Source organism: Dunckerocampus dactyliophorus, chromosome 14, assembly GCF_027744805.1.
Source record: "Dunckerocampus dactyliophorus isolate RoL2022-P2 chromosome 14, RoL_Ddac_1.1, whole genome shotgun sequence".
Lineage (NCBI taxonomy): Eukaryota > Metazoa > Chordata > Actinopteri > Syngnathiformes > Syngnathidae > Dunckerocampus > Dunckerocampus dactyliophorus.
Window position 1 is genome coordinate 13,030,867 of NC_072832.1, and position 13,239 is coordinate 13,044,105.

Consider the following 13,239-nt stretch of genomic DNA (forward strand, 5'->3'; position numbering starts at 1 on the left):
GGCTAAAGACAAGAAATAGCCTTTAGAGTATGTTATGGTCTAAATGTTTCAAACATGCTTAACAAGTTGCATAAAGTAATATCATGATTACACTTACACCATTCAACATGTCTGAAAAAGAGTACAAAGACAACTAAATACAATACGGCCTTTGCACGACGGATAGGTCTTAGTGCTCGGGCCCTAATAATAGAGAATCAAATAAAGAGATGAATGCACGAGTATATAAATCATAAATAAATGCTGCATATACTGTAGATTAAACAGTAACTTATTAATGATCATTGCTTCCTGAAGTTGCATGCATTCTTGGCGATGGTGGCATTGCGTTTTGTAAGACACTCATTTATGTAGACATTTGTTTCTTTCAGCTTACTCTGTTTCAGCGATGCTGTTTTGGGTTTTTTGTTGGTGAATTTTAAAATGCATGTCTGTCATTTAATATGTAATATGAAGCCCAGTCATAATCATATTCTTCATGTGTGTGCGCTGCTCCAAGTCATTTATTCTGCACATCATTTGCAATATGATGTGATCTTTCTCATCATTCAGCTTCTTTAGAATATCCACTTTTTATTTCTGGCCAACATTTTGAATGTGAAGTGCTACAGTTTTTCCTGTGGACCAAATCCAGTGTGGCCCATGAGTTCAGTTAAAAACTTGGGAGCAACTAACATTTTTGCAGCAGATTCCTAAAAACACCAGCACATGCTTATCAGAGCATGCCCTGTTTTTAGACGATCTTTGACCAGCATTTTTGGCATGTGCTCCAATCGTATGGAGGAGCGTAGAATACTTTATAACTTTATTTAGGACTATATTAACCATTTGGTGAGGTAAACATGGTAAGGTAAGGCAACGCCTTGCATTGAAATTATATACAAATTAAGAATAACATTGAAAGGGTGCAACCTGGTCACTTGCTTTCTAGAAATGTGGTCCTGAGAACAACTTTGTTGAAAAGTCCTAGACTAAAAGTATTGAGGTATCTGGCCTTTTCATCTAAAGGAGGTAACAAAAAGTTCAAGGAAATCGCAGCCCTTACAGTAGCCTCCACTCTTTTGGGAAGACTTTCTGCAAGATTTTGGAAAACATTTCTGAGGTCAAATGTCACTGATGTATCTCCGAGTAGTTCATCCCAACGGTGCATTTAAGGACCTTGCTTTGTGCAAGAAAACTGCCTTCTTTAGACTGTTTCCACAAAATATAATTAATAGTTTGTGTGTAATGTTTTCAATTATTTTATGAACACACCTTTTGGGTGTAAAATCCCACAGAACCTGTTATAGTTCAACATATTCACCTTTCCGCCGTTATCTTTGGTCGGTTAAAAAAGACGTGTGTAACTTCTGGTGGCATTATTTCCTACAGTCATGAACGCACCGCGGTTGTGTTCCTTCTTGCAGCGTCCTGTCGGGAGGACAGTCGTTCACATTCCCTGGATTCACTCTCTGCCATTTTGAACACAACCGGCCGACATCAGCGTCCGTCAAACTTGAAGCGATGTTCTCAAACAGTGAACTGTCTTTGTGAATTCGTAAGTACGTCTTCTTTCTATTTGCGTCCATGTCGGTCGACTGGCCATAGTTGGTGTGACGTTACAAAGCAGCAAAAAGTCTTTTTTGTGGTCGAAGTTTGACAAATGTTTGTGGTGCTGTGATTGAGTCAGCGGCGCATGTTGTTAAACGTGTGAAAAGAGTGACTAAAGTCACGAAAAGTTCACGCCGGTCCCCCCCCCACTGTCAAAACAATGGCGTAAGCAGCGAACACGGCAAGCGGCCTCCGTGTCCAGAGTGTCGTGGGTCATCGTGCTGGAGCTCCACTACTGTTTAATGCACTTGGTGGAGTTTTTTATTTTTGTAGTGACATTTACTGTAACCTACTCCTGCCCATGCTGCAGAGCGCAATGCCATTAACCTTATGCCTTATGTTTGCTTAACTTTACAGTGTAAACACACTTGCTGGACACAACAATAGGTACACCTGCACAATCCAGTGGCTTGGTCATTTTCCAGCGTGACATACCAAGTGTCAACTGAAGCAGGTTTGTTTGGTCTTACGACGTACACACACTTGGGACATTTGTACCGTGCTTGGCCCCACTTCACTCCTACAGATTTGTTTGAATGATAGAGAGCAATCAGTTTAAGTTTGGGATGCTTCCCCTCCTCTGGCATGACTGGAAGATGCGGGCCAGGGGACAGCACGATTGGTCATACATACGTGCATGCAAGGTAGAATGCCCGTAATGTGACCGCTCTTCACAGGTTCTTAATGATAACCGAAACATTTCATAATAGCTTTAAAGCATGGCAAAATGCAATGTGCTGTCAGTACCCGCATGTTGCACTCAACACACCCCAAGTGGTGAATGTGCAACGATGAAGCCTAACCACCCGCAATCATCCCCATCTTGGCTATGCAGTGGAAGAGGAGGGACTAGCTTGAGTGGTTGTAATTCACAATTAATAAGGAGAGAAGAGGAAAATAAATATTGAGACTGTTATTTCCAGTATGTGCACAAGGACAGGAATTGATCTGGGACAGCACTACACTGTGTAAATCAGGGGTCTCAAACTCACGGCCCGCGGGCCATTTGCGGCCCACCAAATCGTATCTTGCGGCCCGCGACTGGACATCAAAAAGTAGTGTAACTGTAGCCTGCAACATCTGGGCAAGCTCAGTGTTACTTACATTCTTAGAGGGGCAAGTAAACACCAACACTGAACTAACAGTGGTGTTATCACATGGACAACCTCGCCCCCAGGAGATGTTAGCATTATTGTGAGCCATGTATTGTGAATAGTATAGTATCGTAAGGTACCCTGAGATTCTCAGCCCTACTCCCTTTTTTTTTTTTTTTTTTTTACATACATACATACATACATTTTTTTAAATTATTATTTTTTTTAAACATTCACAACATTACAAAAATCAACAGAAAACCTGGGAATTGTGTTGACTTCCCCCCCTTATACTTCACCCCCTAGCCAATGCCACTCATAAATACATTTAAAAATGTATAATTAATCCATGTGATTGGTATCGGACGATTTCACTCATGGATGATCGGTGTCGGCATTGGCAGCATAAAACCCTGATCGGAGCATCCCTAATATTTTATTGTATTATGCCCGCTTGTTGTGTTGAAGTCTTTTGCTGGAACACTCGAGGAAACGGAGTAAGCATGTTCACATTTCCTAAAGACACCATTCACCTGGTCAGAAGTGTTGTAGACCTGAATTGCTTGCAATCGATCGGTCAGTAAGTTCAGTAAGTAAAGACGTATTTTTTTAGGGCTGTCAATTGATTAAAATATGAAATCATGATTAATCACATTTTGTCCATAGTTAACTCATAATCAATCACAATTAATCACAGATAGAAAAGTTTTTATCTATAATAAGTAGGGACATTAATCACAATTAATCACAGATAGAAAAGTTTTTATCTATAATAAGTAGGGACGTAAATCTCATTGTGGTAAACAATTCGATACGCATCTAGATACACGGGTCAAGATACAATTTTAAAAAACGAAATATGTTAAAAACAGAACGATTCGATAAAGTGTACTAACAATTAATTTGGTATGAGTTACATTTGTTGATGTGGACATTAATCCTCCATTATAAAATAAAGAAGCCAATTCTATAAGTGGCATTCTTACAGTATTTTCAAATGTGTAAAAGAGTACATCATATCTCCAAGCATGGTCTCCAACTACATTCAGGCACAATTATAAAAAAAAAAATAATAATAATTTGTAATTAACTACATAAAATTTTATGTAAACGGATATCAATTTTGGAAGTATGGGCAATTATTTTATAAAAAAAATAATATACAGTTAGAAATCCCACAGTTTTTTGCATGTTTACTGCGAGTGGAGACTTGTCCCACTTTCTTTGACAGTCCTTGAATGCATCATCTACTTTGTCCCGATACTGCTTGCTACTGTAAAATAGGTTGACGGATGGCGTAGATTACACATGACTAACGTGACACTTGCTACTTCTTCCTTGAATATACTGTTATGGAATTATCAAAGTGTTATGAGAATCGACAATGTGTGATGCAGGGTATGATGCCCCATTCAGATTTTTTTTTGTTAAAATCTGATCTTTTCATGCAGTCATTACTAAAATGTTTTTGTTTGTATTTGGTTGCACGACGTTACACACGGCAACATTGCCTCAATTTGTGGTCTCGCTGGAGCATTTGTGACAATTCCGAGGATTTTGTGTAACCGGAGTCAACATTTTCTTAACCAAATTATTTCATGCAGGAGGTTAAGAAGGAAGAAGGCAAGACTTTTGGCTATGGCAGTTTTAAAAAAAAAAAGCCATCAACATACTTGTGGCCATTTTTTTGTCATAATATCATCATAGTTATCAAAACATAATATCAGTGAATGTTATTATTGTGTTATTGTTGTGAATATAATGGCTTTGGTTGGTGTGAGTTCATTGTTACATGCGTTTGAATCTGGTTCCTGGAACGTAGTCTGTCAGTGATGTCACAACCAAGATGGTGTTGGGTTCAGAAAACTAAATGGGGGCGTGTCTAAACTGTGTCAAAATCGCCTCTTAATTTCGCTCCTATTTCACAGTTGTTTATTTATCCATGGCAGTAGTATGACAAAAATGTTTTGTTAAATGAATACTTTCATTTTGTTGTTTTTTTTTTCAAAGTTTTTTCAAAGTCATGGTTCGGTTCATTTCTGGAACAGTAAAGGTACAAAACACAAACCATACAGGTACTTACCCAATAAGTAAAATTATTGAGTAAAAATAAAAAATACGACCTACTGTATCGTAATTTACAAGGTTTCTTTTTAGAAAAGCGAAACAACGCAGTTGGCAACAACAGATTCCAATTTTTCATCTCAAGTCAATTGTGCACTGCAATACAATCCCAATGATTGCCATTCTTGTTGGGTTGTATTGAATAACTGACTGCTAATTAGTGATGCTGGTTGTGCTTTCAGCGTGTGCTGAGCAGCAGTTTCTCTTCTGCTCTCTGTTTGATGAGTCGACGCTTTGCCTCTGGAAATGGGTCATCACATTCTGAGCTCTGCACTTGATTACAGCCACTGTGGTCACATCGACATCCATCAAATGCAATCGCCAAGTCTGATTCGGTTGTTTTGTCATAACTTTTTCTTTGTTTTGGCGTGCAATTACTGTTCCGCTCACGCGCTTGAATTGAACTTGACGTTATTTTGAGCGGCTTGCTTTAACTCACCACATGATTTAGCATGTTGTAATTGCCTCATTTAAAAACACATTGGTGCCATATTATGACCCACTTTGACTTGTTCTGGCCCCACACTTTATTATTGTGTTCTAGCATGTTAGGCACAATAATTTACATGCTAACTTAAGTCAAAATATTGCCCATTATATTTCTTTGTGTGCATCACGGTGGAGGCTTTTTTTTTTTTGTAGTTGAACAAACTCGTTTAAAAACAATATTTGTTGTCTGTCAGATAAATAAGAGCATAATGCTATTTCCTGTGTGCAAAGCTGGTTGTCCCAAAGGAATGTGTGGAATTTATGCCTTTGTCCTCCACAGATTGAGCAGCTTCTCATTTCTTGCCTGCCTTGTGAGCAGACGTTCTGCATGGAAAAACATAATCAGGGACTTTTCAGCACACCTCCCCATGTGGAGACTCATGTTGGTCTATGTTCCTTCATATCGAACACCACAGAGGCGTTCCATAACATGGTGAGGAGCACATATTAACTTTTGACAACATCCTCCCATTAGACTGATATATCCCAGAGTTTGACTGAGGAAGTGTCTGAATCTGAACTTTGACTTCCTGGTTTGTTTATAGCTGGATGTCTCCATAAGGAGGGACACTGTAATTGTGGCTTTCTTTTCTGCTTTTAAGTTGAGGAAGATAGAAGAAATTCAATCTGGCCAGTCTGTGCCCTCTGAAACTTGAATAGTGACTGACGGTACAAAGACTGTTGCATATTCACTCATTGTAAATCACAATATTTGTCTCACTGACAATGTCTTAATTTAAATCCAAAAAAGAACATCTGAACAACTGCATATGACAATCTGAATTTTCTTGTTGGAAAGACTGTTTTATAGCATGTAACAGGGTTTTCAAAGTTTGAAGCTTGGCCACCAATTGGGCGGCATCAGCAGACTCCAAGGGAGCAGACCTGCCAAAATGTCTGCATTTTTTGTACACGGCACAAATTTTGACACTTAAAGGATCACGGACATGATTTATCAACTTTGCTTAAATATGTTATACAGTATATTGTTTGTAATTATGTTGTACAATGTTTTCAAAAAACTAACGGTAAATTGGCAAAAATTACATGTATTGTTCATGGCGACAGCGATGACGAACTTGTTGTCACAGCAAAGCGACATTTCCCGAAGTGACATAAGTGGAGTAACTCCTCTCAGCTAAAGCCAAGTAAACGCATCTCGAGGTAGCTTGTCGACTTTGTTTGGTATGGTTTTCATCAAAATAGTAGTGATGCTAAAATGTTGTGTTGCTGCTGGATGTTTACAAAAACGTTTGGCTTGAAAGTACGGTATAAACATATTTCGGCAGAATAGTACTGAACGGTACTATTCTGCCGTCACTATTCTCTACATATTGTATCCTAATTACTATTTTACCATGGCGAGACGGCTGCAAAGCATTATCCATGTCATGTAAACATCATTTCAGAGCGATATGTGATTGTGGGGGGCTGCCACTATGACGGCAATTAAATATGAAATAAATCAGGCTATAACGACCCCTTTACACTCATTAATAAATATAATATAATATTTAAAATATTTATATATAATATTAAAGCAATAATTGAATGATAAGCAACTCCAGAGTAATTTACACTTACCATTCTGTGTTTTGAAGGCGACCAATCTTCATCTCCATGTCTTAAGTCCATGTTCTGCAAGTTTCTCCCTTCTTTTCTCCTCAAACTATTGACACATTGCTCAAATCTTTGCTATAATAACTGTAAACATCCTCGCTATGTTTGTGTAGCTGAGAGGTGTTACTCCGCTTATGTCACTTCCGGAAATAACGCTTTGCTGCGACGAGTTTGTCATGGCTGCCAGCATGAACTATAAATGTCATTTTTGTGAATTTACCATTCGCTTTCAAGAAACGAACAATGTAGAACATAATTACAAACAATATATAATATATTTAAGCAAAGTTGATCAATCATGTCAGTCACCCTTTAAATACGCTTGTACAATTCACTGTTCTCTCGTACGCTTTTGGTTTTCTTGCATTTCGCTGGTTTCTGTTTCCTTGTTCAACCAGCCGGCGCTGTGACGCTGGAGTATAACGAAGCCTTCAGTCTCTGCATGTAGCACGACATGCACCTCCTAAAAAATCAGAGAGCTGCGGCGATGCTGACTGTAACGTCTGTGATTGGTCAGATTGTAGCACTTTATTTCTTGTGTGTATACGGCCTCGAATGCTTTCCCCTATGTCAGATCAACTGACTCATCGATTTAGTTCTAGCTGCAATAACACTTCCCTTCCCTCTTTTAATTACAAGAAATACAGGAACCTAGCAAGCTCAGGCTATGTCCACACAAAGACAGACATTTTCATGCGCCGCTCCTACACTCCTGTGTTTAAGAAAAAAAAAGTGAAGGTTTCAAGAAATGTCTGTCCACATAAACACACATGCACCGGATTCCTGAAACATCAGGAAATATTATGGAACATCATGAATGTCTGTCTTGTCTGTACAGCACTTTTGGGCCACTGCGGTTGTTTTAAAGTGTGTTACAAATAAAGTTGGATTGTATCGGATGAATGTTTTTTGTTTTTTTTTAATCGCCCGCAAGCACGCGCGTCTACCGCTGCACAAAATAAAACAAATCATGTTTGACTTTTACCAAGCATTCTTGAAAGGCTCGCCGCTTCTTTCGCAGTTTGTCTCGTAAGACGCTCGGGGATGCCATAGCTCCCCGATAGCTTCATGATTTGTTGTTAAATAAGGTTTAAAAACATGAGATTATGTCACACATTTCTTGTGACACAAATCAAAAAGCTCCATTCCTGTAAAAGCAGCGGCAACCAAAGTGCGGCCCAGGGGCCATTTGCTGTTCGTGGCTCGTTTTGTTTGTGATGTTTGACGGGCCGGAAATGGCCGATGGGCTGCCTATGGAGAACCACTTCTTTACATTATTTGGGTGATGTTTGACAGGCCGAATGGGCCGCCAATTGAGGACCAGTGGTATAGAGTATATTGTAGACTTATTGCTGCCATACATGGCAGTTATCGCTAAAGCAATAAGACCAGAAGTGTGATTTTGCTTTAAAAAATGTTTGGATGACACAATGTCAAATGCGTCTTTGTATCTCACTAAATTTCAACAGCTTGGTGATAGTGCATCATGGCAGCACGAGAATAGACTGGCATCACTTGTAACCTCACTGGCAGATATCACAGTAACATAGTAACAATAGTAAAATACTGTTTTGCCCTGTCACGTGCAAATATTGAGCTTTTTTGTCTTTTACAAAAGCAAAAAATGTGACTGACGTATTGGATCACAATACATTGTGCAGGTTGTTTGTGTAGTTATGTATAGGGAATGTTTCAGCTTTGAGAGGTGAGCTTCAGAATATGTAAATATCAGCCTTGTCTAAACTTCCAACTTCATTTTCGCATTTTAGGAGGAAAAAAAAAAATGTTTTCGTATCCCCAAGGAGTTCTCCCATTTGTTCACCCAAATGGATACATTGCCTTGTTCTTGCTTTTTAAATCAGGACAGATGTTTTTTTGGTTTTTTTTAAATAATTGGTTACCATTTGATCAATTCAATACATTGCTTAGTTACACAATGATTTTCTAATTCTTAGCCTTTGTTTTCTTGCAGATGAGAAGACTTCTCTGTGTTGACACAACAAAGCAGCAGCTGTTGTTTTGAAGTGCCACCAGCCATGTGCTCCACCAATCAGTCCAACTGGGTCACATTTGAAGACGACAACACACCCCTCTCATCCCCACAGAAGCCCCTACAATCGCCAGGGTGTATCAAAGCGGCACTGCCACGTCCCAACGGTCTCAAATTAGTGCTTCCTCCTATCAGAGACACTTCCTGGAGCTTCATCAGCTCCCTGGAATCTCCTCAAAGCCAGTCAAGTGTCAGTGGAGATACGTGTGTTCCGTGTAACTCATCCCTTTGCACTCCTGTAAGCAGCGTTCCGAGCAGTGCATCTCTACTTCGCTCCAACACCAGGGAGGAGAACAATTTCTTCCAGAACTTATCCAGCTTGTCTCCAACTGTTGTTTCCTCTCCTGGACCAGAAGCCCTGAATCTTAGCTCAGATGGACCAGACACCTTCCCCACTTTCCAGGGGAACTCTGGACACTTAAACCCTTTCTGGGACAGCTCTGGACACAGCGTGGATGTTGGCAGCTCTTCTTCAGACTCGGAATCTGACAATAGTCTACCACGTTTCTTTATACGGACCAAAGATGGCAGTGAGCCTCCACGTGATCACCTCCAGAACACGCTGTCTTTTGTTTGCAACAAACTTGAAGGCCTCCGAACAGAAAATGACCACAACACAGACATGGAAAGACACGAGAGAGCTGAGAGGCGGCTCAGTTCGAAATGTGAGGTAATAAGCGAGAGTCCCTCTCAGTTTGTTCCTCGTGGTTTGTTTCGTAGCCAGAGGAGAGATGGCTGGCCTGTTATGCTCAGGATTCCAGAAAAAAAGAATCGCATGTCCTCAAGGCAGTGGGGTCCCATTTACCTCCGCTTGTTACCAGGAGGTGTTCTGCAGATGTACTACGAGAAAGGACTAGAAAAGCCCTTCAAAGAGTTCCAGCTCCTGCCTCAATGTCGACTCTCTGCCCTCAAGCTGGAAAGCTATGGTGAGCCCCGTAAAGTCCTCACGGTGAAGGTTGAGCATTTCTCCTACACAGAAAAGAAACGCTACCATCCCAAGCTGGAGGTGAATCACGAAGCTGAAGTCGAGCAGCTGCTCAAGTTTGGCTCCACCGTACACAAAGACATGGAGGATCTGGTGGTCTCCATGGAAGAGGAGATTTTCCAGCTGTCCGTGCTCCACCAGTCCAGGCGGCATTATGAGGAACAAGAGCTGTCCCTGCAGATCACCGACAACATGTGGGTACAGCTAGATAAGTTTGGAGGAGTCATGGAGCGGACCGCCTTCACTCAAATTCACTGTCTTGCCTTTCTGAACGGACTGGGCGATTGTTTTCTTGCTCTGAATGACCTTGGCCTGTTGCGCTCAAATGCAAGCTATGGCTCTGAAGAGAGCAGCGAGCCCTGGATGGAGATCACAGACTGTCACCTTCACAAGTGTGTAAATGAGCCTGCCTTTCAGAAGTCACGACTGATAAAGTTCTGTCCCCCAGAGGCATGTAGGGTGGAGCTGATGCGGTACAAAACCATGTTTTTGGGTTGCACGGAAATACCTTTCACGATTAAAGCAGTGGTTACTGTTCAAGGTGCCTACGTGGAGCTGCAGGCCTTTCTCAACATGTCAAGAACATTTCCCTCCTCTGTGGGGGTGTCTGACACATACCCACTGTGTGAGAATGTAGTGGTGCGAGTGCCGGTGCCGGGCGAATGGGTCAAAGTGACACAAACAGTGGCCTTGTTGCGCCAGAGGTCGCTGAAGGCCCGAATGAACAGAAATGCCTGCCTGGGCTCTTTCAGCACTGCAGACTCACAGCCCGTCATGCAGGTATCAGTCGGCAGTGTCAAGTACGAGAACGTCTACTCTGCTGTCGTCTGGAGGATTGACAGACTCCCTGCAAAGAACACAGGTAACACCATTACATACACACGCACACGCACACAGGGCAGGATCAGGCCCAGTCATTAAAAATAACTTATTAATAACTTATTATCTAAAATGAACTTAACTTGTGCACTATTAACTGTACTTGTTAAAGCACTACAAAGCAGAACCACGCAGCAAACAAGCGCAGCCAAAGAAGCACTTCCTGCTCTCTAACGCAAAACCCTCAGTTAACCATCCATCAATCACCAAAATGCCATTGTATGTTTATTAAAATAGCCATAAAAGAAGCCTAAAAAAAGAACTCTCCCCTTGGTTGCACATTACTCAGGATGATGAAAGAATTTGTGTAAATGTACATTAAAGAATGTTTGTAAACCTGTGGTACAGCTAAATGATGCTAAATGCATACGGCCGTCATTGTTTTTTCCGTCAGGTTTCAGTAACTTAAACATCATATTACACAGAGATCCTGCAAAATTTCACAAATAGTGCACATCAGATATGTTAACAAGAGAATCTGCTTGCACCAAGCGTCAGCGACACTTGCTTTCAACACATCAGGATGCAAGTTGCTGGTGTGGCACTTAACGACCCGGTACTGGCATTAGGGAAAACCTATTCACACAGGCCTGTCCCGTCTGTCGCGGCTCAAATACTAAGCAGGAAAATTGCCGGGTCACACAGAATATCAACACAGGAACATGGGAGGGTAATTGAGGCAGTGAAAAAGAGGTTAATATCTCTATTTTATATCGAACAGTTTTCAGTGTTTAGGGAGGTTTTTCTTCTTTGTCTGACATTTTCGGGTGTTAGTTTATAGACTTACTGGTGCCACCCAGTACTGTTCAGCAACCCCTCATGTACAATCTCTATACTTTTGATCACTGTTGGCAAGCAGCATTGCACTCAACACACTTTGTTTGCTCCTTTGCAGCAGTGGACCATCCTCATTCATTCTCCTGCAAACTAGAGCTGGGATCTGATCAGGAAATCCCAAGCGACTGGTATCCTTTCGTCACCATGGAATGTGAAATTATGGGCGCCGTCGTGTCACAGACCAGAGTCAAGTCTCTGGGCACAGCCAATGACATTCAACCACAGAAACACGTGACCAGCTGGACTCGCTATCATTGTCAGGTAAGATGTTTGAGGGACCTCTTAAGTGAATCAGCCTTTTGTCGATCAGACCTCTGCTTGATTAATATGTTAATCAATCACACCTAATGGTGTTCTTTCTCTCCAGGTGGAAGTGGAGAAGAAATGGATTGAAATAGAGTCACAACAGCAATCTGGCTGTATGACGCAGTGATAATGAAAGAAACCTTTATTTATAAAAAACAAACAAAAAAAAAGAAGTAAATGAAACACAGGTGACAAGGGACTGTCTGCGTAATATTTGGTGTCATACTTGCTCTAATCTAATTTCAGCTTGGTAGTATTGCTCATGATTAGGTTAATTCCTTTAACTAAGACTGTATGCCTACCCATTAACATCTTGCAACACTTGCACTTTACATCTAATAGTTGTATTCTTTGTAAAAAAAAAAGAAAAAAAGAAAAAAGAAATTGTATGTAGGCTTGCATTTGTGTTATCTGCACTGCCCTCCAGATTCATTTGCAGGCTGAACAATTGAGCATATTTTTGTTGGGTTTGCAATTATGGCCTTTGTCGAACACTTGAATTAATTGTTGCTTCATGTTCATAATTGTGTGTAGAGATTTGACTTCTGCTCTAAGCATCTCATTCATTCCACATTGTAAGTCAATTAACTTGCACTAAATATGGCAAAGACAAAGCATCCAAAAGACACCAACACCCCTCATGGAAGAGTGATGTGAATACAATAACAAAAATGGCTGTTTTGTACATTTTTTATTTTTTTTTAATCTGGACGTTTTTTTTTTTATCTGGACTGTATTGATTGAACTCATGTTAGAAGCCTTTCAATGACAGGCTAATGGACATTTCGTGCATTGATCTAAGCGTGTTTACAATGACAATTGGCAAATAAGGTTTTAATTGTCATGCACCATACAATGTCTGTATGCAACTGCTGCTACTGCAAAAACTAAAGTAAAACACTCAAGTTCTTAAATGAGCGTTACTATTTAACTTTTTTTCTCATCTCATCACTTACGCTGCTTACATTCAACTGTCCTTAAACTTTATCAAGGTTGTATTCTGGAGAAATATGTTATTTAAGCCAATCTTATTTGACTGTTCTGCCTCTAAATAGTGCCAGAATGGTCAGAGTGAACTAAAAGACCTTCAGTTAGACATGATGTGGTACCCTAAATTGATAAACATGCCGTACCAAAGTCAAATGAAAAATAAAACTATGACTTGTGACACTTTACTGCCACAAAGGTTCATTCACGTGTTGTCTTCTGTACCACGCTATTCATACAATCACACACATTATTCAATGTACCCAAAGAGACCGTTC

At 40.5% G+C, this 13,239-nt stretch overlaps 1 protein-coding gene across 5 annotated transcripts; it reads left to right on the forward strand.

Moving 5' to 3' along the window:
* Nucleotides 1-1,392: 1,392 nt before the first annotated feature.
* Nucleotides 1,393-13,147, forward strand: LOC129193757 (stonin-1). 5 transcript variants are annotated; one of them, XM_054798351.1, is made up of 6 exons: nt 1,399-1,537; nt 1,948-2,044; nt 5,578-5,730; nt 8,890-10,814; nt 11,727-11,929; nt 12,036-13,147. In XM_054798351.1, exons 4-6 carry the CDS (start codon nt 8,954-8,956, stop codon nt 12,099-12,101), a joined length of 2,130 nt encoding a protein of 709 aa, XP_054654326.1. In that variant the 5' UTR covers nt 1,399-1,537; nt 1,948-2,044; nt 5,578-5,730; nt 8,890-8,953; the 3' UTR covers nt 12,102-13,147. The 5 variants fall into 5 exon arrangements, with proteins under 5 accessions (XP_054654327.1, XP_054654325.1, XP_054654326.1 ...); XM_054798349.1 differs by lacking the exon at nt 5,578-5,730; XM_054798354.1 differs by lacking the exon at nt 1,948-2,044 and having other exon boundaries at nt 1,405-1,537.
* Nucleotides 13,148-13,239: the final 92 nt, after the last annotated feature.

Coding starts and splice junctions, on each gene's coding strand:
- LOC129193757 (XM_054798352.1), top strand. CDS start 8,954: ATGTGCTCCACCAATCAGTCCAACTGGGTCACATTTGAAGACGACAAC. Junction 10,815..11,726: donor ACTCCCTGCAAAGAACACAG/GTAACACCATTA, acceptor GCTCCTTTGCAG/CAGTGGACCATCCTCATTCA. Junction 11,930..12,035: donor GGACTCGCTATCATTGTCAG/GTAAGATGTTTG, acceptor CTTTCTCTCCAG/GTGGAAGTGGAGAAGAAATG.